General features: G+C 37.1%; 2 protein-coding genes across 6 annotated transcripts; both read right to left on the bottom strand.

The window, feature by feature from the left end:
• Positions 1-670: 670 nt before the first annotated feature.
• On the bottom strand, positions 671-1,772 carry LOC6642998 (vesicle-associated membrane protein-associated protein A). The gene has a single exon (XM_002065682.4). The coding sequence runs from the start codon at positions 1,595-1,597 to the stop codon at positions 863-865; it is 735 nt and encodes a 244-aa protein (XP_002065718.2). The 5' UTR covers positions 1,598-1,772; the 3' UTR covers positions 671-862.
• Positions 1,773-2,081: 309 nt separating this feature from the next.
• On the bottom strand, positions 2,082-21,914 carry LOC6642997 (NAD(+) hydrolase sarm1). 5 transcript variants are annotated; one of them, XM_002065681.4, is made up of 9 exons: positions 21,708-21,914; positions 15,256-15,728; positions 13,955-14,357; positions 7,027-9,042; positions 6,782-6,961; positions 6,516-6,685; positions 6,122-6,372; positions 4,477-5,557; positions 2,082-2,230 (listed from the first exon to the last, which is right to left on the bottom strand). In XM_002065681.4, exons 2-9 carry the CDS (start codon positions 15,561-15,563, stop codon positions 2,146-2,148), a joined length of 4,494 nt encoding a protein of 1,497 aa, XP_002065717.2. In that variant the 5' UTR covers positions 15,564-15,728; positions 21,708-21,914; the 3' UTR covers positions 2,082-2,145. The 5 variants fall into 5 exon arrangements, with proteins under 5 accessions (XP_002065717.2, XP_023031965.1, XP_046868234.1 ...); XM_023176197.2 differs by lacking the exon at positions 21,708-21,914 and adding an exon at positions 17,644-17,684; XM_023176196.2 differs by lacking the exon at positions 2,082-2,230 and adding an exon at positions 2,333-2,702.
• Positions 21,915-23,468: the final 1,554 nt, after the last annotated feature.

Here is a 23,468-nt window from a genome sequence, read left to right as displayed (position 1 = left end):
TAAATAATAATTGCAACTGTTTGACATAGAAAACCTAGAGAACTATTGATCTTTTTGATGGCGCTTTTAAAATACTGGTATTTGGTCACACTGCAATGCGATTGTTTTTACCGTTGCTTTTCGCGCTTAAGCTCCTTGCTCGCAGTTTCTTAATTTTTTTCTAGTGATGTAGTGCTTCCTAAAAAATATTTTCGTTGTTTTAAGAAAAAGTTTTTATTGACAAATACTTTATTCAATGGCATTTTAATACTATTTATATTGCAAGTGTTTTTTTAAAGATCTTTAAATGAATATACATATGTATGTATACACAAGTTTAAGTATATGTACATACATAAGCTGCTGTTAATCTGATAAATCGGAAAAAGGATTCAGCAAACGGTTTTGCTTTACATATTTCATTCACGCACACATGGAGAGTAACCCAAGCTTGACTTTGGGCGCCATTTTTGCTTTTGTTTTTGTTAGTGTTTCGTTTAAACGGGAGTGCTAGTGTGTGTGTAAGAAAACAAAAGAGAACGATAGAAAGGAGAAATTAATTGTAAATTGGTAAGTCATTCACCGTTAAACGGTTTATTCTTTAAATTATTTTGCTTACAAATCGCAATGAATTTCGTTATGTACATACATACTTATGTATGTATGTTTGTATAAAACTAATATATATATATTTCTTTTTTACATACAACTTGGTAAAATTTTGAGGTTATATTTGAATTTTTAAATACACAAAAATAATTTTTCATTGTTGGGTTTTTGATGTGATGGAGTGTGGATGTTTAGCTAAATGGTTTGAATACATTGAAATACAAAATGTGTTTTATGTAACGAAAGAAAAAACTAACATTTGATGATTTGCTCTCTAAATATGGAGCTGGCCAGCGGCAAAGGCGACAACAATAGCAGCCAATAGGGCTATCATGAAGGCCATTGCATAGAAAAATTGACGACCTTTCAACGACGAATCGGCGGAAACAGAAACTGGCGTAATTGTGTTCAAATGGTTCAATGTGGCCTTTGCGCCAAGTTGTTGACACTTCTCCTGCAGAGATCCGTCATCCATCAGCGCAGCAGCACCACCAGTTTCTTGTTTATCGTCTTGGCCGTTTTGACCGACAGCAGAAGCAGGTTCTGGCATAGATTTTATTTGGGGCAGCGATAGAGGTTCAGATCCACCGCCGGCTTCACGCACTCTTTCATCCTTGTTGGCCAACATGAAACACTTGAGTTTGGTATCCCATATATCGTCAGGTTTCTGCATCTTCCAAAAGTCCTGTAAATTGGACATTTCTACATCGGGCAACGCCTCGGCTGCCATAATCAGAAATTTGTGGCGCTTTTGTTGCATGTCGGGACGTAGATGAACTGGCTGCACATAGATTTCCACAGAGACCTGCTGTTTGGGATCCAGAATGCCAATATTGGGACGCACAAAGAACAAGCGAGGAGATGTTGTCTTCATTTTGAAGGCAACACGGATACTTTTGCTCGGATTTTTTATAACCAAATGTTTCGAAATGGTCCGATTGAACGGTCCTTCGAAAATCAACTCATGCTCGGGATCCAGTTTAAGCAAAGCATCCTTTTTTTTGGCCATTGTTATTGTAGTTATTGTTTGTTTGTTTTTTTTTTTTCGTCGTCTGTCTTCTCTTTTTCGAACTTATTGAAACTATGTACTGTGCTTTTTGTTACTTATTTTACTTTCTCAGTTTGGAAGCCAAACGATGTGAATGAGTGTAGGTCGAAATCAACAATGAATATACAGAAAGATCTCACATCCCATGAAGGAATCATATGAGACGACAGCTAAAATAAAAGCCTACTTTGCTCTATCGTTAGGGGTGGAAAAATAATTGACAAAACCCCTAATGTGTTATCGATTATTGAAACAACATCGAAAATCGATCACTTAAGCTTCCAAATAACAGTTGATCCTCTTTATGTGAATGAGGAATATAACCCATCACTGTGTTGACTGTGAGAGAGTCAGCAGCAGAACCACTTTCTCTTTCGTACTTACTTGAGATCCTGATTAGACTAATGCCAATCCCAGGACCCCCTTAAGAATAATTTACAAAAAGTTTTCTTCAAAAATTGTTGATTCGTTTTTATTGAAATTTTTAGTTTCAATTGTTTCGGTTTCGGTTACCAAAATATCATACGTCCAGCAGTTGGAGCCGTTGCCTTAGCCAGTATTATGCTCGATAGTTCCTCATCCTCCAGATCATTGCTATATACAATTACAATTACATATATACATAATATACGTACATATATATGAAAACAAATGCAATTAGTTTTTTTTCTTTCTTTTATACATATATACAGATTTATATATATATTTATTATTGGATGTTGCGGTTGTATAATAAATAATAACAATGAATGTTGTTGGTATCTTTTCTTCTCCAATTGTATGTTTAGTTTGATTTTCTTGTGTGTGTGCGTGTTGTGTTGTGTTTGCTCCTTCAAGTTGAGTTGAGTTGAGGTGAATTTGCGCGCAGCGTCTTCTCACCACCCCCATCATGGGTAGAATATTTTGATGAAGTGCGTGGAGAGCAAGATGTGGGGAACTAATTTTTTTGTTCTCTTTCGTATATATTTTGTTCTTTTCAAAGGGGTGATGGTGCAGGGGAAGGTGCAGGCACAACAACAATACAACAGTTACAACAAATTGTAGAAGCCAATTTCGCTTTTAAGGTCTACAAATAGAAGAGAAACAAACGAAAAAAAATCATATTTTGAAGAGAGGGAGAGAAAAAAAAAAATACCAAAAAAAAAAGTATTAACAAAAAATGAGCAATATAACAGCGAATTAAACAATTGGAAAGAAAACACAAATAAACACATTGAAACATTAATAACATTTGGATGAGCATGCAAAATGATAATTGAACATAGCAAGAAAAAGGCGGTGGGTGGGTGGTTCGTTTTAGGGATGGGTCGGGGGGTCGGGTTAAGGAGCTTTCGTAATAATACACAGATTCTTCTTGTTCTTTTACGTTTACATTTTTTTTTTTTATTTGACTTTGTTGATGTTTTTTGTTTTGTTTTCTTTATATTTTAGGCGGTATTTAAATATTAAATATTTTTATATAATAATATTGCAATTAAAAAAAAAGGACCTTAAAAAAATCTCTTGCGTTTTTTAAAATTAAATATTGTACAGCGTTTTTTTTTTGTTTTTGTGTTTTGTAAATTTGTCATATTTAAATATCACTAAAAATAGTGTTCATTACTTGTTCATTTTTGTTTTTCTCTTTCGATTTTAAGCCACTTTGTTTTGCAGGGGGGACGGTTACAAGCAGGGCTGCACAACAATACTCAAACAGCTTGTGTCGTATAAGCGCACTGCTTGCTTCCTGCTACTCGAGTTTCTATGTATAAAGCGAATTTTAACGAAGCGAAAAACTTGGAATTAAACACAATAAACAGTTATATCTATGTATATAAAGAGAAATATTTCATTTCTCCTCAGCAAGCAGTGCGCCATTCATTTTGCAGCAGCCCCGGTACAAGGTTTTTGTTTTTAATATAATTTTGAAGATTAAAAAAAAGACATTTACAAATTTTGGTTTATAATTATGAATCATAAATATTGGTTTACATACAATCTATATATGTATGTATGTATTGTTTGCATATAGAATATATAGTATAAAGTTGAATGGTGTTTTGTTTGTTGTTTTCTTTTCCTTTTCTTATTATTTTTTTTTTTTTTTGGTTTTTGTATTTTTTGATTTTTGTTTGATAAATTCGAAAAAAATGAAAAAAAAATATATTTTTTTTCTCTTATTTTGACAATCTAATCACAAGGCAAATAGATTCCTTTCGACTATTTAAGTGACGTGATAAAGACAGACGGAAAGAGAGAAATAAAAATAGAAAAGGAGGGAAAAGAGAGAGAGAGAGAAAGCTCGGCTCTGGTCAGAGCGTGGGCGGGGTCATGGGTTTTTTGTTTTTCGTTTTGAGGGGCAGGGGCAGGCAACGCAGGCGAGTTTTAGTGAAAACAACGAGTTACTTGTAAATAAATTATAGCGAACCAGCACCAGATCGAGTTATATATAATTTATAAAGAGAGAGAGAGAGAGACATTGGATGGATGGACTGTGACTGAGTGTGTGAAATGATTACAGATTATTACTTTTGGCAATGACAAATTAAATTTGGATCAAATATATTTCTATATATCTATCTATTTATCGTTTGATTTCGCTGGCATTGCAAAAGGTAGATAATGAGATTCGATTTGGATTGTTTTAACGTTAACATGTGTGTGTGTGTGTGTTGGATTGATGATAGTGTTGGTAGTAAAATGTAACGAGTAGCGAGTAACGAGTAACAGGCACTTAACTAATTAAATGAGAGAGAGAGAGAGAGAGATATAGAGAGAGCGAATATAGAAATAGAAAGCAGCGGGAGCGTTTTATATCATCCTTTCGCTTTGGTTGTTTGTTTTGATTTGATTTGGCTTACTTTTTAATCAGCGAGCGTACTTTTTTCATCGTACGATTAAAGATCGTCTTGTTATTGGTGTTGTTGCTGTTGTTGGCACTGGCATTCGAGCCAAGGGATGAATTGGAAGTCTTATTGCTGTTCAAACTATTGCCACGATGGACATGTGCCGAGGCCCTCTGCTGATTGCCATGCTGCAACGATCGCTGCAGCTGCTGCTGATCCTCCTCCTCCTCACGCTGTTGCTGCTGTTGATCCTCACTTTCCGTAGAGCTAACACCATCAGGACTTTGTCGCTTTAGCGTCGGTAATGCCGGTGGTGGGCCTCTTGCTGGTCTCTCGGGTGTTGGCGATTTCGATGATGATGTGGACGAGGATGCAGCAGTGCCCCGCCATGTAGCAGTATCTGCCATTGGCATGGACAAATTTTGCAAACTTTGCGTCTCATCGACTGGTTCATTTATGCTAATGTTTGGCTCGGCACGTATATTCAACTCGGCCAGTGTTTGTTTTGACAATATGTGATCCAAACTACGCGATTTGCGATGTTGTTGCACATTCGATGATGATTTCTCTCGCCTCTGTACGGTTGCCTGAATATTTGCTCTGCCCTGCTGATCCTGCTGCTGCTCCTCCTCTTCCTCCTCTGGTTGTAGAGTATCCGTACTAGTTTTCGAACTACTGCCGAATGTGAGGGCTTCACTACCCGCAGTGACCAAGGCAGCTGCTGCCGCAATACGCTGATCCGGCGTTGTCAGTGTATTTTCTTGTTGTTGCTGATGACTATCGAGCAGACCATCAACACTGTGGGCACGATATGAGGTATCCATGCCATTTTTGAGCCCCGCCAGACCTGCAGCAGAACTTCTGCGCGGTGGCAGATATGATAGTGGCATCATATTCTGCATCGAGGCCGAACCAGCGCTCGATTTATGCAGCAAGGCCGCTTGCTGTGTGCGATATGGTGGCAATATGTTATGGTGGCTGCTGTTATGAGGACGACGACCATAGCTGACCAATTGCGAGGTGCTGCCGGTGGTGCCACGTTGACGATTGCCGCTGGGTGCTGGGGATTGCCGGTATCTATTTGCCTGGTGATTAGCTGCCGATGGTTTTTTGTAAGGGGGGGAGCGGGTCAACAACATTTTTAGGTGTGGATTGAATTGAATTGAATTTGAATTTTCTTTTAACGGAAATATTATATAGAGGTATATATAAATATATATATAAATTAGTAGTCTTACTTAATGCACTTGCAGTTTGGTTTTTAGGAAAATTTCAAAGTTTGCGGATCAAATTATGAAAACTGCAAGAGCATATCAATTCGGTGTGCCGAATGCAATATTAGATAGAGTAGAAAGTTTATGTATTATGTGTATGTGTATATGTATGTGTGAGTGTGTGTGTGTGAGAGAGTGATGTGCAGTTTGTGTGTGTGAATTGGTCGATTGGTTTTTCGAGGTTTCTGATTGGTTTCTGTTTTGTTTGTTTCTGGTCGTTTTTCTTATCTTTTTCAGTGTTTTTTTTTTTTTTTTTTTGCTTAACGTAGTGTTTTTTTATAGTAAAATATATATTCGATAGGGGGAATTAATTTTTTTTTTTTTTTTTTTTGTCTACGCTGGAGCTGAGTTGGGTAATTGATTTTGTATTGAACTCGTTGGCCCACCTTGTCCGCTGCCATTGCCATTGGCCGTCATTAGGCCATCCACCACATTGCCTGCGTTGCCGCCACTGCCGCCGCCACCACCTGATCCTCCCACTCCTCCTCCGCCAGAGCCTCCACCTCCTGAGCCTCCGCCGCCTGAGCCAGAGTTTTGCTGATAGTCGGAATCGTTGCTGTGCATTCTTTGGTATGTACCGGGCGTACCGGGCACCATGGCCGCAATGCGATCGATATTCTTTTCGCCGCGCAAAAATCTGTCGCATAATATATAGGTTACATATACATATATATAATAGAGATTTAATATTTGGTTTGGTTTTATTTTTTCGATTTTTAGCCATCTTGTGCTTGTGCGTGGTTCCTAGTCTTTAAATCCTAGTTGCGCCACTTAATATACCTTTCGAGCTTATCGATGCATGCATCCTGATAGTCATGTATCCAACTGACGCCATTGAAATGCGTAACACTACGCATATCCTCGGGCAGCTTCTCCCCCTCTGGCCATTCGAAATGCTGATCGATGATCGGTATAATATTGCAATTGGAATTGAGTGCAGCCACAATTTCCTATGAAATCGAGAAATATTAAGATAAAATATCGACTATGGCTCAAAAGAAAACTAATATCTAAAGTCAATTCGAGAGAGATATGTATGTACTTACACGATGCACCCAATCTTTGCATTCCTCGTCGTTGATACAACGGTGTAAGGCATCTGGTGTTAATACTAGGACAAAGTTTTTTGCCTGACGAATACTGTTCAATAGACCATTGTCAAATTTGCCAGCCTCCAAACGTTCCACATCGATGAAGACTGAGAAGCCACGCAATTGTAGATGTACCTAAAGAGGGAAACAGGACAAATATAGTTGGCTGGAGACATGGATGGGGATAATCGGGTGTATACCTTTAGTAGACTGGCCAATTGTGAGCCATTGGAACGTCTGTAGCTAACAAATACATCTAATGTTTTGGCCATATTCTCTTCCGATGAACTGGGCAGAGAATTTTCTAAATTCTTAACGGCATTCAATATCCTTAAGCGATGTATTGAATTCTTAATGCTGCACTCCGTCATTAGCATATCCTCATTGACATGGGGCAAGGCACATTTATCGATGCCAGCATTTAGCATCGCATACGTGTAGGTACAATATTCAGAACCAATTTCGGATAGAAATTGATGCATTTTTGCCGTATCCTTTGATGAGTAGTCGGCCATACGTTTGAGATTTTGCAATTCACGTTCGAAACGCTTGAGGAGTATGCCATTCGTGATGCCAATATCACTGCGTAGATTGTCATGATTGAGTTTCAATAGAAGATCACCATCGACTTGGGATTCGGCGAATTGATTGATAAATGAATTGAAACCGATTTGTTTAACCCACTCTTGGACATCCTCCACCGACCACAAGGGCACCTGTTGCGACAATTTATGCGGCACAGTCTCCCCGATGAGTCTCAGGGCTTGGGCGGCAAATTTCGAGGCAATGGCATTGGGACAACTGGCCACAGTTTTTAATGCCTCAATGGCATTGATTTCACGGAAAATATCGGTATTACCTTGTTCCCGTTTAATGCCAGCTTCCATGCAGAAATGAAAGGCAGCCAAATTGCGGGCTTCTTCACGATTTGAGCTTAGGACGGGAACCAATCGCTTGAGCCAATGTTTACTTTGTCCGTGGGCATGAGCCAAATTGGATTTGGCAAATGCCGATGGATCGTGGGTGGTGACAAAGGGCTCTACAAGATCCAAGCAACCCGATTTCAATACTTCGGCCTCAATCTCTTTATTGGCCACCAAAACGGCAATGGCTAGGCAGGCATAATACTTGATATTATCATCATTGTGAAAGGCCAATGGGAATAGCCACATGGGGACTTTGCGTAGAATCATTTCCTCTTGATTCTCAGCCCCACCGTACAAAGATAGATTGGCCAAGGCGCTGGCACAATGACGCAATGTCTCCACATCACTGGTACGACACTCGAAAAGTACGGCATCGAGGCCACCTAAGCGTATCACATCCGAGCATGTGCCCTCTGAATGTTTAAATAGATGCTCCAATATGCCAGTACCCACACGGGAATGCTCCATATTCGATTTTTTCGTACACACACAGGCGACATTGACGACCTTGTCGAGGCCGTTGTCCACAACATGCTTGCGATTCTCTGTGGTCAGGCACTGTTCCAGCAGTTGGGCCGACGAGAATTGCAGACGGAGATCGGGTTTAACACAATTCTTCATTAATAAATCCAAACCACCGTTTTGACGCAGAGAATTGCACAGGGAATAGCCCAATTCATGGCCATGTGTGGGCACTGCCCAGGCACGACGTATCACCTCATTGATCTTTTCGAGATATTCGGATTTCTCTTTGCTTCCGCTGATCCCAGAATTGGTGCCTCCTCCGCCACCTCCTCCTCCCCCTCCTGCTGATCCACCATTACTATTAGTAAGACTAACAGCCGTTGATCCACCCTCATCCTCTTGCAGTGAACTAACAAATGAGGTTAGGACATTCGAATACTTGTTGATGGTCTGCTCAATCTCTTGTTGGCCACTGCCGGCTGTTAGCGATTTCAAATCGTCCAATTTGAGATCGTTTAGCTTGATCATTTGATGACCGTTCATGGCAGCGGAGGACATTTGTGCGGAAGAAGAGGAGGTGATCATGCTGCTGCCCGTACTCGAGACACCCTTGTGGGTCATCGAATAATTGGCTTGACTGGCCGATGACATGTGCTTCTCCTGGCTAATGATGCCACCATTTGTGGTCATTGTTTGTGATTGCTGCGATTGGCTAATGGCCTTCTTGTCAGCCGAAAAGGTATCGCTTTGGACTTTAATACTGGCGGCGGCCACATTATTGCTGGCCTGTTGTGTGATGTCTCCGGTGCGTAGTGAGAGCGCTTCCTACAGAATAGAGAGAGAGAGAGAGAGACAGAGATATAGTAAGTACATATATATAACAGCTTGATTGAAATCAATTATAAACAAGTAATGTGTGGGGCCACAAACTATCATGCTTAACAAAGTGAAGATCAAATATAACAGTTTACTCTGTTATACTCCAAAGCTGGGACGAATCTGTAGGATATGTAGGTGTAGATTTTGTGAGAAATATCCAAATTTAAGCAGTAGGAAAGTTGACTTGTTTTCTTAGCCGATGTAACGCCTTTTAAATTATGTATAACAGTTTTTGAAAGCATTAAAAACGCCGTTACAAAAGCTTTATGCCATTATAGAACATATTCCTATAGTAATGGTTGTAGTAGTTGAACAGAAATGCAAGTATAACAGTTTAAATATTGTTATACCATTTTTTAATGACAGTTTTTGTTGGCAGTCTGAATTTTTCACATAGCCAAACATTATCCACACATAAAATAAGAAGCGCAATAGTATAACAGAATAAAATGTATAACAGTTTGTAAGAAAAAAAGCTAAAATAAGCCATATTACTTAGCAGTTATAGCAATTGAAAACTTGCAATAAATAAATATGTATAACCCATTTTTTCACTTGAAATTCTAATCAAGTCAATCAGACTGTGTTATACCTTGCTCTGTTCTACCTCGATGGGTATTTCGCGAACATTTTTTAAATGACAATTTGTTGATATTGTTGAGGGTGGCGGAGAGAGTGGTGTTGGTATTGTAGTTGTTGTTGTTGTTGTTGGTGGTGGTGGTGGTGACGGTGACATAGGACAGTTGGCAATTGGCTGTAAAGGTGGATTAGAACTTTTACATACTCTTGTGCTATGTGAACTAGAACTTGAAGACTTAGCCGATGACGACGACGACGACGACGAAGAAGAGGAGGAGGAGGAGGATGAAGAGGTGGCGGCAGAATTGGAAGCTGAACCAGATATTCTGGCGGCAGCGGACGATGAAGTGGACATGGCAGATGATGTATTATTACCAACATTAATAACTTGTATTGGCTGTGGTGGCGGCGACATTGGTGAATTGGAACGACCATGAGAAAAACGATTCGATGTGCTTGTGTTGGACTGAGGCGTCGGCGGTGGTGGTGATAATGGCATCTCAACAATGGGACTAGGTGAACGATTTGGCACAAAATCCGATTGACCACTCGAACGGAAGATGCCCTTACGGACGGGCCAAGGTGCTTGTTGCGACATCGGGACGGCAGAACGGCGGAAAGGCGTTACGGAACTAAACTGATTTGACTGATTCGTTGCGAGGGAATTTCAATGCCAACGAAAAACACGAACAGGCAGAAAAAATATAAATGTTTTCTGGTTCGTTTTGTGTTTTTGAAGAAATCTCTCTCTTGTTTTTTTTTTTTATTTTTTTGCTTTCTCCTTCTCATATAATTTAAACAAAATGTTTCGATTTTGTTTCATTCACATAAAAATAGCGCACTAAATTGCCTTTTGTATCCATGTGTGTCTTTTCTGTGTGTGTATGTGTGTGTATGTCTTTCTATATGCCTGTGTCTGTGTGTGTGTGTGTGACACTGACCGACAAATTGGTTTTGTACGAGTTTTACAGTTATTTTGTTGAACTTTTTGTCGTTATTGTTGTTATTATTATTATTACTTTTGTTGTTGTTGTATTAATTAACAAGAAATTTTACATTGGGGGACAAAACACTTGTTGCTCTGTACACAATATGTTTTTGGTTTGTTTTTTTGAAAAAAGAAAAAAAAACATAATTGAAGCTCACATAACGTCGAAAACGATAGCCCATCTTTAGGTTAGTCTTTCGTTGGGTTCAAAAACTGCAGCGAGTAAATTTTCATTTATCCTTCGTTGGGATTAGATTGAACATCTAAAAAACAGCCTTTTTTTTCAATTAGAAAACCGAAAATATATCTTTCGTAGCGATTTTTCGTTGGGTTTGATTTTTGAAACCCTTCGACCAACTTTAATTTGTTGTTGGCTTTTGACTTTTTTGAATCTTTCGTTGGGTTCGATACGAATATTAAACACTTTTTTTCAATCGTCGTTAAGTATTTCAAGTTTTGATTTCAATTAATTTTCTTTCGTTCAGTTGCGACCATTTGGAGTTATCTTGTGTAAGTTTTGGTTTATCTTTTAAAGAACTGTGTTACACTTTCTCGTTCAGTTTTCTTTACTCAAGCACTTTCGTTAAGTTTTGTCGTCAAATTCAAAATATGTTGATGTTTTTATGATTCCAGCAATATTAATTGCTATTTAAGACTAAATTGAGTTTGTTTGTTGAATCAAAACACAAAATTTCTCGAGCATATCACTACAAGAAGCAAACAAATTGTCACTTTCGTTAAGTTTGTTGTAGAACAATTTCAAAAAACACCTGTTTCATTGCGTAGACGCCGACAATTTACATTCCACACTTGATTTCATCACTTTGTGGAATCAATTTTTTTTTGGTTTGAAAAACTTTGAATGAAGGTCAGATTATAGTATTTTGAATATCATGTAGAGGTATTACTTATTTTGAATAGGTATCTATATATTATTAGGATAATTTCACACTCGATTCGTTTAATATTTTCACAGCCGTTTATTTCGGTTTATTCTTATTATGCTATTTAATTAGGAAGTCTTTGTCATTTTTTGTTGTTTTTTTGGAAGTGCAAATAGACACATTTTGTTCAACAGTTTCCCACCGATCAACACACACAAGTAGAGGCATATATGTACGTCTATATATGTATATATATATCTCTCTCTATCTATCCTATGCATGCACATGTATATACATATATATGTATACTTAGTAAATTTCAAATATATGCAAATAATTATTTCGATTTTTGTTGCTATTTTTCTACTTTTGTTTCTACATGGCGTAACGAACGATGTTTCGCTTTGCTCTGTCTGTCTGATACTGAGACGTCCGATCAACGCTCAGCAATGTTTTATATATATGTATATACATATGTATGTATTTAAAAGAAACGCAAAATTCTAGAGCACTCTAACAACAGCAGCAACAACAACAACAATATCAACATCACAGTTTCAGAGCGTAAAATAATGGCAAATAAATCAAAAAAGAAAAGAACTCTATACATATATATATATATTATTTATATGTATATTTATATATATAGTTTCGATTGCGTTACTTGGAAATTCTTGCAATGCGTGCCTCTTTTGCCTCCTCGTTAAATGGATTTTACAAATTGACGCAAAAGAAGGGGTCCCAAAGATTTTTAATTGTTACTAAAATTTCATTGAAAATTAACAAGAAAAACAATGAGAAACATAAGCAAACACAAACACACACAAACACAGAGAATAAATGTTTTTGAAGAATTTTATTGAGGGCTTTTGTGTTTAACGCTTTCCTCGTCTGCCCCGATCCAAGATGCTGCTAACCCGGGAACGTGTGTGTTTGTTGGCCCAGAGCCAACATCATATATGTATATCGTATATCTATATGGGAAATTATGTACCTATTTGGCACGATGATGTCGTCTCTTAGCGGGGGAGAACTCAATAAGGTAAATAAAAAATATCATAATATTTTATTTTGATCCATTGATGTGTTTCGGGCAGATTTCTTTCGAACGACTCTTAAGGGACCGACGATTTTGGTCGTTATATCCGGAAGAAGTACCAACCGGAGGCCCTTTCATATAAGTTTGTATTGGGACTCATCGAACTTTAGTCGCTATAACCGAAGGGACGCTATAAGCGGAGTCGTCATAACCGGTTTCTACTGTATTAGTATTGAATGTTTTTACAAACTTAGTAGGGAAAATCCTTTATTTTGTTTAAAAACTTGAAGAAAAACAAGAGAACCCTTATCCAAAAATTGTTTATGCATAAGGGAATATTTTTTTTGAGAAACTTGAATATTTCCCGAGAGAAATTTAAAAGTTTATTCCCCCAAAAGTAGGCAAAAGAAATACAAATGAATTGAGCAAAATTTTTTATACTTATTATGCAATTATTTGCCATAAATTTCATCAGCCAAAAAAAAAAAATAGTCGTCATTGATTGGAATGATCGTAAAACAATCTATGCTAATTTGCCATGCCCAAATTATTCAATAAAGGATGTAAAGCAATTTACTAAAGTTCTGATTAGATAAGGCTACCACAGACCCTAGACCAGCAGCAGCAACAACAACAACAATTACAAATGGTAAATTATTGTAACCAATGGCAACTAAATGTTGGTATATTCGGGTACCTGAAATTTTCGCAGCATTGAAGAAGAAGACGATGAAGGGCTAGAAGTTGCTTTGCTTTTGCTATCTTTGATGTCGTCACTTTTGCAAAAGTTCCGGCGCAGAGAAAATGAAAATTTGGGGCTCCTTAAGAGCAGGCATTTGTTTAAAAACATTTCACATTGAATTACAAAAATTTGTTGCCTATTTTCGGGCAATATAAAAATCAATAAAAATATCTTTTTCACTACTTTCACTTGCTGGTGGTAATTTACACTTTCTCAGTTATTTGGTATTTCTTTTCTTTTTTTGTTTCGTTTTTGTTGTAATGTAATTAACACACATCCCATCTAACGGAATTCGAGCCAAACATGCAAGCAATGAACTTCACACTAAAACTAAAAAGGAGTGTCTAACAGTTGGTTAAGGCACCAAAACAACCGAGCGAACAACCAACCGACCAACCGACCGAAACAAACCCCCAAAGGGTGTTCATTGAATAGGAGTACGTCATTCTATTGTAAGCTTTTCACATAAAAAGCTCCTCGTCTCTGGGGGGCAAAGCAAAGGCACAAGTGGGTGGGATAAGCTAGCCGGGTATTAACTTTGATACGATGGAATCGTTTGTTGGGATGTGTGTGTTGTATGTGGTAAATTCCCATTCTCGAAGGGCAAAGCGAGAGTGATGACTAACCTGAATCACAGCAGCATTCTCCTCGGTTTTAACGCCATCCATTTCCGTACGATTTCTCATCGCCGCAGCAGCCTTATTCTCTTTGTAATCTATATCGCCCGCCTGTAGACGTTTCATTTCAGCCGAATTGCTTGTCGCCTGCTCTGAACTGTAACCATCGGTGACCACTTTTGTTTTCGATTCGGTTTTGGTGCGTTTCTCTTGAAACTTAATGGTATCGATAGTTTTATTCGAGCCGCTCAAACCACTGCTGGCACTCAATTGGGCGGCAGTGGGATGAGTTAAATCCAAACCGCTGCCAAATGGATGATGATGATGGGGATTGTCATCGTCGTCGGGCATTGTAACTATGACATTGCAGTCATCATTGCCGTCCACTAGATTCTCGAATGAGGTGCGCAATCTAAAAGTGTTTGAGAAATAAACAGAGCGCCATTAGTTTAAAAAGTTGCCCAGAAAAGTAGGCTATATTTATTCATTAAGTCCTTGATCATATATAAAAAATCATGAGAATTAAACTAAACGTGTTGTATTTAAGATCGAATCGGACATCTATATTAAAGAATTTCCTTGTGGAATGATTAATCCTAAACATTTTCTCTTGTGGAATGATTAATCCTAAAACCTTTTCAATTAAGAAAACTTTCCCAAGGGGTCACATCTAATTAGATTCTTATTATAATTGGGCATACTAAGAGGTAAGCTCTTATTATTACTTTTACTTTAAAGATTTTGAACAAAAATTTATGCAACTTCGAAGAGTATTTTAAAATCTTTTTATGCCCAAACCAAAAATTTTTAAATTGCTACAGCAAATCTCGAGGAACCACTCCTAGCTATATATCTGAAAATGATTATTGGAGATTAAAAAAAAAAACAAAAGTTAATAACTTTTTCACACTTTTTTTAGGTTGACGTGACATTTTTAACTATGTCTCTCATCTTCGTTGATATTCAGTGAGATTTTGCTGAACTTATCGCCTCTTCCATTTGAAATTTATTGAATTATTGAATGCTCCTTAAGAAAGAACGTATCGGATCAAAATTGTGCAGGGCCGGAAACAATTGGAAAGGGTATACAAACATCGGCATGGCCAAAGTGTTGATTAACCAAAGAGCTTTGAGCTGTCTTTGTTCCCAACTAATCTGATTTACATAGCTTACATAGCTAATGAGTGACATTCAGAACAAAAGATGGGGAATTCCCAATGATACACAGCTTCAGTTAGATATCAGACTTAAGGTTACACTTCGTAATAGTTAAAAAAACAGAAAAAACCCCGCTTATCTTGAAAACTTACTGATTTTGTAACCGCGTTATCTTGTCCTGACTGCTCAGACCCCTGAGATCATCGATCGATGGATGGGTCGATGTCATTTTTGTTGATGGCGTCACAATGGTGGTGGCCATTGTGTTGTTGTTGTTGTTATTGGTATTGACTGGTGTGTTGGATGCTGTGATGCTGCTGTTTAATCCTACTCCTCCTGTACACGTTGTTGTACCTGTTCCAGTTACTCCTCCTTGCATACGTTCAATGGCCAAATCGTTTATCTCCGACATGGACTTTTGTATATTAGTGAGATCACGCTTTACGGCCGCTGCTTTCATTTCCGATGACGACGACGACGACGATGAGGACGATGATGTGGAGGACTGTGTGGTTGACTGAGATGATGAGCTCGACAAATGTGACGAGGATGTGATTTGATGATGATGCAGACGCTGCGATTTCTTTTCAACACGCGTTGTTAAACTGCTGCTGCCGGTAACAACCTGAAACAAAAATCAGAAAACCAAACAAGAACATCAATAAATATAAAAAATGTCTTTTGGCCAAAATATTTTCAGCTCCTCTATCCGTCCGTCCTCCCTTTTGTCTGTCTGCATTATTCAATAAAATATAGAGTAAATATTTTATTTCACTTGATAAACTGTGGCGCTATCTTTTTTTTTTTTTTTTTGGCTGTTTATGGCATTGGCGCTCTAACATTTTTTTTTTGTTTTGTTTTGCCTTTGATACATAAATCAACTGGGGCCATTTGCTTTGGGATTGACATGAAGCCGTATACTATTTACTTTAGCCACGGCTTTTCCAACCTACCAACCCGACCAACACGACCACTGCGCACCACTGATAGATGGGAATAATGATAATGATGATGATTTTTGGTCTTTTCTTTTTGCGATAAAGAAATTCCAACAGAAAGTTTGATAATTGGCAAATAAAACACTTTTTATGTGAATCTGAGAATTTGCGTCTTCTTGTGATTTGCCTCAATGACTTGAATGTTGATTTTATCCTATCTCTTAACACCATATATTGATAAGACAACAATTTTTACATTAAGCAGTTTTTCTAAGAAAACTTCATAATGATAAGGTACATATTGCTATGCAAATTGTTATCAGGTGTTTGATGTGCAACAAGAATTAACTGAAACGAGAGAGAAAATGACTAACCTGCTGCCAGTTGATCACTTACTAACTTTAAGATACTTTTTAGTTTTTTTTTCAGAGACTGCTGCAAACATTATGAGTTTTGTTAATAATTAATTGATCACCTTTAAAAATTTCAAACCAAATGATATACTAATATAAAACAACAAAATTAAAGTTTAAGAAGTAAGTTTGATCTGCTAAAGATTTTCTCTCTTGTCCACGATCACTTTGAAATTAATTTTCAAGTCAATGACTTAAGGTAGGAGGTTTGCATTGACCATTGAATGGAATGAACTCATCCTCAACTGGTTAAAGACTACCGACCATTATTATTATTAAACAATCAAAATGATGATGAAAGTTTTGCCTTGTATAAAAAGAAAACCATGATTAATTTGACGATGCGATACGAAAAGTCTAAAGAGGTTTCTATCGTGGTGGTTATTGTGTTGTTGCTTTTGGCTATTTAAGGTCTCAGACCAGAAGCCAAGAAATCTCACGAATTGTGCGACAAATATGGCACTCAAGCACAGCAACAGCAGCAAACACACAGATATTACGAATCAATGCTAATTTTAAGACTATAATGAAAAGGAATGTGGGCGACTATATACAAGTGATGCGACCTGACAGATTTCTTCATACATACATATATGTATGTACATAGGTACATACATACATATGTATCTATCTAACTATGTATGTTGACCTAATGAAGTTGCAAACAAATATCAAGTATACGCCATGTTGGTCGAAATATAAGTTAAACATTTACTTTTAACTAACTTGCTTAATCAATTGTCTTAATCTCTTTACCCCCGCCCTTAAATGCTGCCCCCCTTCCCACCAATCACCCATTCGTTCTCTCTCACCCTTTTTCTTGCTCTCTTCCCCCCTCTCTCTCTCAATCTCCCTCTCAATCTCTCTCTATGTCTCGTCTTTCTCACTTGTTTCTTATCGACAAGTTCTTTTTAGTAAATATTTTAGAGAGCATTCGTGTAAAGTGGAAATACTCTTGGACTGACTGACGGAGGCACGGACGGACGAACGGACGGTCGGACATTTGAAATAAAAGATTAGATATCAATTTTATAACATTTTTTTTCTTTTTCTTCAATTCTGTTTTTTTTTTTTTTTATGTTTTTCAATTTACTTTTTTTTTTTACTTTTCGTTTCTTCATACCAAACACTGCGTCATTTACTAATTTATCGTTATGATGTTGTTGTTGTTGTTGCTCTGTATACTAACCGTTCGAGTTATTACAAAATATATATAAATTCTTATATTTTGCGAGTTCGTTACAAATTTCTATGAAATTTGAATAGAAATTTATGGTTTGTTTTTTGTTTTTTCTTGTTTTGTTTCCTTAATATTTATTTTTGTTTAGCCAAGCCAAATATTACGTATACTATACGGGCCGCCTAATCAGAGTGGCGGGGCGGGCAACTGGTTATCATTGCAAATGACACAACTATCTATATATACCATGTATATTTTTTGTAGGTATTTATATAGTATATTTAATGTTTTCCACAAAATTTCTTTTCACACAGAGACACACGGAACAGATTAAAGAAAAAAAACCAAAACCAAAACTAAAATCAAACAATTTTTGCACAATTTTTTTTTTGTCCCGTTTTTGTTTTCAGTTTTCTGTTTTTCGCTCAAAATTCGCGTTCGCTTTCCGCGTTTTCCCTGTTCGAATTTGCTAGACGACTGAACTTTAACAATTCTTGTCTTTTTCTTTTGTGGTTGTTGTCGTTGTTTTCGTTGTTGTTCGTTTTTTTTTTTTTCAATACTGATAACACTTAGTTGTTGTTATATGTACATATACAAGGTATGGAGAGGCGAGTTCGTTTTTTTACAATAATAATAATAATAAAAAAAAAAAAAATTGTTCGTTTTCTTGTTGTTATAATAAGCAAAACAGAAAATGTCTCTTTTTCGATTTTTAATAGGAGTTGGGGTTTTTGGGGGGAATTTTCTGTTGCTCTTCTCCAAAGTTCGTTTGAGGGTTTTACACACACATGCGTTTCAAAAACAAAAAAAAAATTGGTTGACACGCGAAAAATTTGAATAACTATTTGCGGTATTTTGAATTCGTTTTATTAATTTATTTAATATTTTTATTTTTTAGTTAATTTTTTTTTGCTAGTGGTGCGACCCTCGTGTTCGTTCGTTTCGTTAACTAAAGTAAAAATGAGCTCTCTGAGGCTGAGCAATTTCTAACTTGGCGAGCTTCAGTGGGAGGGAGAGCTTTTTAGCCAGCCACAAAAACGTAACGGCGCAGCGGCGACAGCGGCAGCGACGCCGGCTGCTGACAGCTGACAGCTGCTGCCTTTTTTTTTCCTTTTTTTTTTTTTGCGCGACGATCACTTTGGTCTTTTGGGGAGAGCGAAAGAGCTGGCATTAGCTTAAGTGTGTGTGTGTGTGTGTCTGTGTGTCTATTGGCTTGTATGCGGAAGAGAGGGGGCGAGAGCCGCTAAGTGAGCTGAGAGTTCTAGGAAATCGCTGTTGTTGTGTTGTGGTTGGGTGTTCTATGTAAATATGATGTGAGTATGTATATATAGGTATGTACCTACCCTGTCCCATTCACCCACCACCCTCTCAAAAAAAAAAAAACTAACAAAAAGGTGCATGAACAGACAGGAGGAAAAGCGGCGTGAGCATGAGCATCTAAGAACAAGATGACTGTTAATTAAATATAATAAAAATAGTTAAATGATTATAGTGCAAGGTAAGAATGTAACACTATGTAAAAAGTGTTCAATATGCCGGGTTAAAGGGTAATTTAAAGTCGTCAAAGTTAAGTTTTTGAATACCTCCTTCTCGTAGTAGGTAGTTTTAGTTCTGTCTATATTTTAATTTATGCTTTTGAATATTTTTGCATTACCAATCAAATTTTGCTTGTGTCTGTTTCGATATGTGTGTGTTCATTTCACGTTCGCTGCTTTTATTCTATGTCTGTGTGTGTGTGTGTGTGTGTGTGTGTCTAATTAACGCGTTCGTTTTGCTTGAAGCTGATGCCAGCGCTCAGAAGATTTGTATCTCGTGTTTTTATTCTCTGCTGATTTTTTGCGTTCTTAACTTTTCACATTAGCCAAGAGAGAAAGAGAAAGAGAGTGTAATAAATGTAGATAGAGCAAGTGAGAGAGAGAGAGTGAGTGAGTTGTGATTTTTTTTGTTTTGTATTTTATTGTTTCATTTTAATATTTGTTTATATTTTCTAGTAGGTAATTAGTATTAGTATGCATAATTAGGTGTTAATACTTTAATAAATTGTTTAGTTCAATATATTTGACTCAATATATAAATTCAAAATGAACCAACCGGTTGGTTTTGTGCTTGTCAGTTGGAAAGAGAAGGATATACATATCATTTCTTTTGCCATATAGTTTTATATTATAGAATTCATTGCGAATAATTTTCCTTGTCGCTTAGGTCAACAATTTCTGCGAAATATTGTTAACCATATCATTGAGACTATACAAAAAAAAAAGCTTTTTTACCTAGAAAACAAAAATTGTCATACCACTCAATTTAAGTGTGGTGGATGAGGTCGCCCGCCACCTTCTTTCTTCTGCCTGCTTCTCATCGATTCTATAGAAAACAACTAAGCGGCACACCGTTTTATTTATATTCTCTCTTCAAGTGGCATAGAAACGGTCTAAAAACAATATTCGGTTAAAACCCAAGCAATTGTGGGAGCCAAGTTACCAAGTTATGAAGGGGCTGTCCCCTTCTAACTAGATTTCCATCTTCTTGAAGTTAATCAAACCTTACGAAGAAGATTATTTTTATAGCCAGAGCAGAAAGGTGAGAAACCACCAAGTTCTATCATCAGCAGACTTCGCCAAAGGATGACAGAATCGCATCCCTTAAACTAGTTGGAAATTACAACTAACTAAAGTGATAAACGACCTTCACATGATCCACCACCTCTGACTGTCATAAATGAAAGTTTTACTTGTCAGCCTCTTATTTGCTTCGGGCATTCTTATTCAAGTGCAATTTGCACAAGCTAAAAATGTTGATAATTCTAACTACCTCCAACCAGCCACCCACGCGAATGTACTTGATCTTTTATAGACCCAAAGCTAGTGCCATTTATGGAAGTAAGAATTCATTTTGTGGTCGCGCAATAACTAATTTAAATCTAAATCAACAACTAAGACCTGAAAGATCATCATCTACATCCGCCTTTTGGATGGAGCAAGAGAGTTGCGGAGGGAGCTTGGGAGATAGAGAGAAAGAGAGATAGAGAGAGGGCCAGTTAGACACGCTTCTGACGTCGAATTTTTCAAGACGAATGATATATCAACAGACTCGTGTGCCGGCAAATGAGTCATACTTAACAATTTTAGAAGAATGCTAAAGAGAGAGAGAGAGAGAGAGCGAGAGAGAGAATGACTCTGATCTATACGAAGAGAGAAAGCAAATATTAAATTTTGTTTCATTTAAAAGAGAGATGCAAACTGACAATGAAATCGGAACTGAACTTTGTTGATTGCTTTATTAGTTTTTTTTCGTTTTTGAAAATAAAATATGTGTCATAGGCTGGCTGGCTGACTGACAGGCAGACAGCTGGGGGGATGGTTAAATGAATAAGGGGCTTCAAGAGATAGGCCCGAGATAGACAGACAATTAGAAAATGCTTTATTTTTAGGCAAAACTTTTGACCAACTACATTTGACTTTCTTATCACAGAGCGGAAATAATACAATAGTTGTTGTTGGCCATTTTATTTGCATGGAGCGGGCGCGCTTAGGTCATGATAACAGTTTCAATACCCTAAAGAAACTTGACAGACAAGATTAGCCTGGCCCTTTGGCATCCCTTCATTTATGACGTATACGCAAGGTGTGACAGTTAAACTATTCACATTCACGATTAAAATTAATTGATGATCAAAGTTGAAAGATTTTAAAGATTTTGTCGACAACGCAACGTAAAGATTTCGGACAAGAATCTTGGCTCAATATACCTTTGTCTAATAATAATGTAATGAGTATACTTGGTGATTTCTAATCGATCAATGAGTGGTTGGTGATGGTCAGCAGCCAAAGTGTCGCCCCCAATAATTTTTAATCTAATCGAAGAAGGGTTACCCCCTACCTGCACCTGCCAACCAACCACCTAGCCAATGTATGCATTGTTTAATTTTTGTTGTTTATCAACTGAAAAGGTAATAATGTAAAAATAGCCCTATTATGCGTATATGCGTTTCTCGTCTAATCATTCACCTTGCTTGGCAGGCAGGCAGGGCAGGGCCTAACGGTGGCCGGGGCGGTGGTGGGGGTGTTGGTGCTTACCTGTTGTGACGTGGAAGTAGACTGATGTGAGGTTTCCTTAAGACTACTGCAAGAGCTAGAACTTGTGTTGATCTGTTTGCCTGTGGAACCACCACCATTTGTTGCCGTTGTTGTTGTTGTTGCCAGGCAAATGGGTGGACTTGGTTGCAGCTGATGATGTGATTGAGTTGGTGGTTGAGGTGAATTCCCAGAACTGCTGCAGCTGATGTTGTTTGTATTGTTGTTGCTGCTGTTGTTGTTATTATTGTTACTGCTACTACTACTGTTGTTGTTGTTGTTGTTGCTATTGCTATTGCTGTTGCTGTGATTCTTTTTGTGAAAGTTCTCAATCAAAGTGGAGGCTGGACTCAGCACGCCGACTCCATTGGTCGAACTATCCGAAAAATCTGTCATCTGCAATAAAAGAGAAACGAAATTTTAGCAGAGGTTTATTTACTAAAAGGATTCCATTTCCCCCCACCCACTTAAATACATGACTGTTGAGAGGCAATAAAAACCGTCCTATTGCCTCTCAACATTTAAAAAATTGCTAAATAAACAAATAAGTACATACATATAGAGAAAATGTGAATCCCAGCAGATAAATCTGCTTGTGTTTATATTATGCATTAACATTTCCCATTTTTCATTTTTTTTTTTTTTGGATATGTATACAAAACAAACAAAAAAGAATCGTGAAGTGTTGTGATTGTCAAACTGTATCAATGGCTCACAAACTTTATCAATTTCATGTAGTTTTGTTTTAATGCCGCAAGATTTAGATAAATAAAATCCCCCACTAAAATAGACGTCAGACCAAAAGCCAGTTAAATTATTTAGTGAGATATATTAAAATTTACCATGAAATTTATCAAACACCAAAAAGCCGACACAAGCTGCAAGAATTTCCTATTTTTTTTGTTTTAATTTCACATATTTGTGTAAAAGATTTTACAAGAAAATCAAAAAGGATATTGGAGAATTCTCTAGATAATTTTGCTGCTTTGAAGTAATGCGAAATAAATAGTTTACGTTTAATTAGCTTTTGTTTAGCCTTTAACATTTCAACAAGATTTTTTTGTTTTATTGCCGCCTTTGCAATTTTTGCCATTTTTCTTTAAATTGTTTTTATTTTTGATTTTTGTAGAGTTGATAAATTTGCATATACATATAGTTAGCAATAGCTGTGATTTATGGCCATTTTGCTATTTTGTTGTTTGTTTTTTCTTCTTTCCTCCCCTTTTAAGAATTGAAATTGGAATTGTAATTAATGTTTTGTTTTGTTTCGATTTTCAGTTTTGATTTGCGATTGAAAAATTTACATTTCAGTTTCTGTGTGTGTGGGAGGAGGGAGGGAGCACTCATACTCACTCATCTCCATATATATGTGGGTGTGTTTATTGTGCTTTGCTTTCTGAAATCGATAATTTTGCAAATTAACTTTTCGTTATTGCTGTTATTAATATAAGTACACGGGTACAACAATCCTACAAAATTATAAATACAGAGCAAAACTAATGTGAACCACGAATGAGCTTTTAAAAGCTTTTGTCGTCTGTTTGAATTTCGGCGGCACTTGTGGCACTGTGGCGCCGCCATGTAATCTGTAATCAGTGTGGCCAGACATCGCGATGAAAAGTAACTTGTGACAAAAGTAAAGTTGTACCAAGGTGTTGCCAGAATTAGCGGAATTCCGCTTCTGGCAACATTGAAAATGTGTAATTCATAACTTTAATTTAATTAAAATTAATTAAAACCGAACGCCGAAGTAACAAAACAAAA

Source organism: Drosophila willistoni, assembly GCF_018902025.1.
Source record: "Drosophila willistoni isolate 14030-0811.24 chromosome XR unlocalized genomic scaffold, UCI_dwil_1.1 Seg41, whole genome shotgun sequence".
NCBI lineage: Eukaryota > Metazoa > Arthropoda > Insecta > Diptera > Drosophilidae > Drosophila > Drosophila willistoni.
Note: the sequence above shows the minus strand (reverse complement) of the source record. Positions and strands in the feature narration are given on the sequence as shown.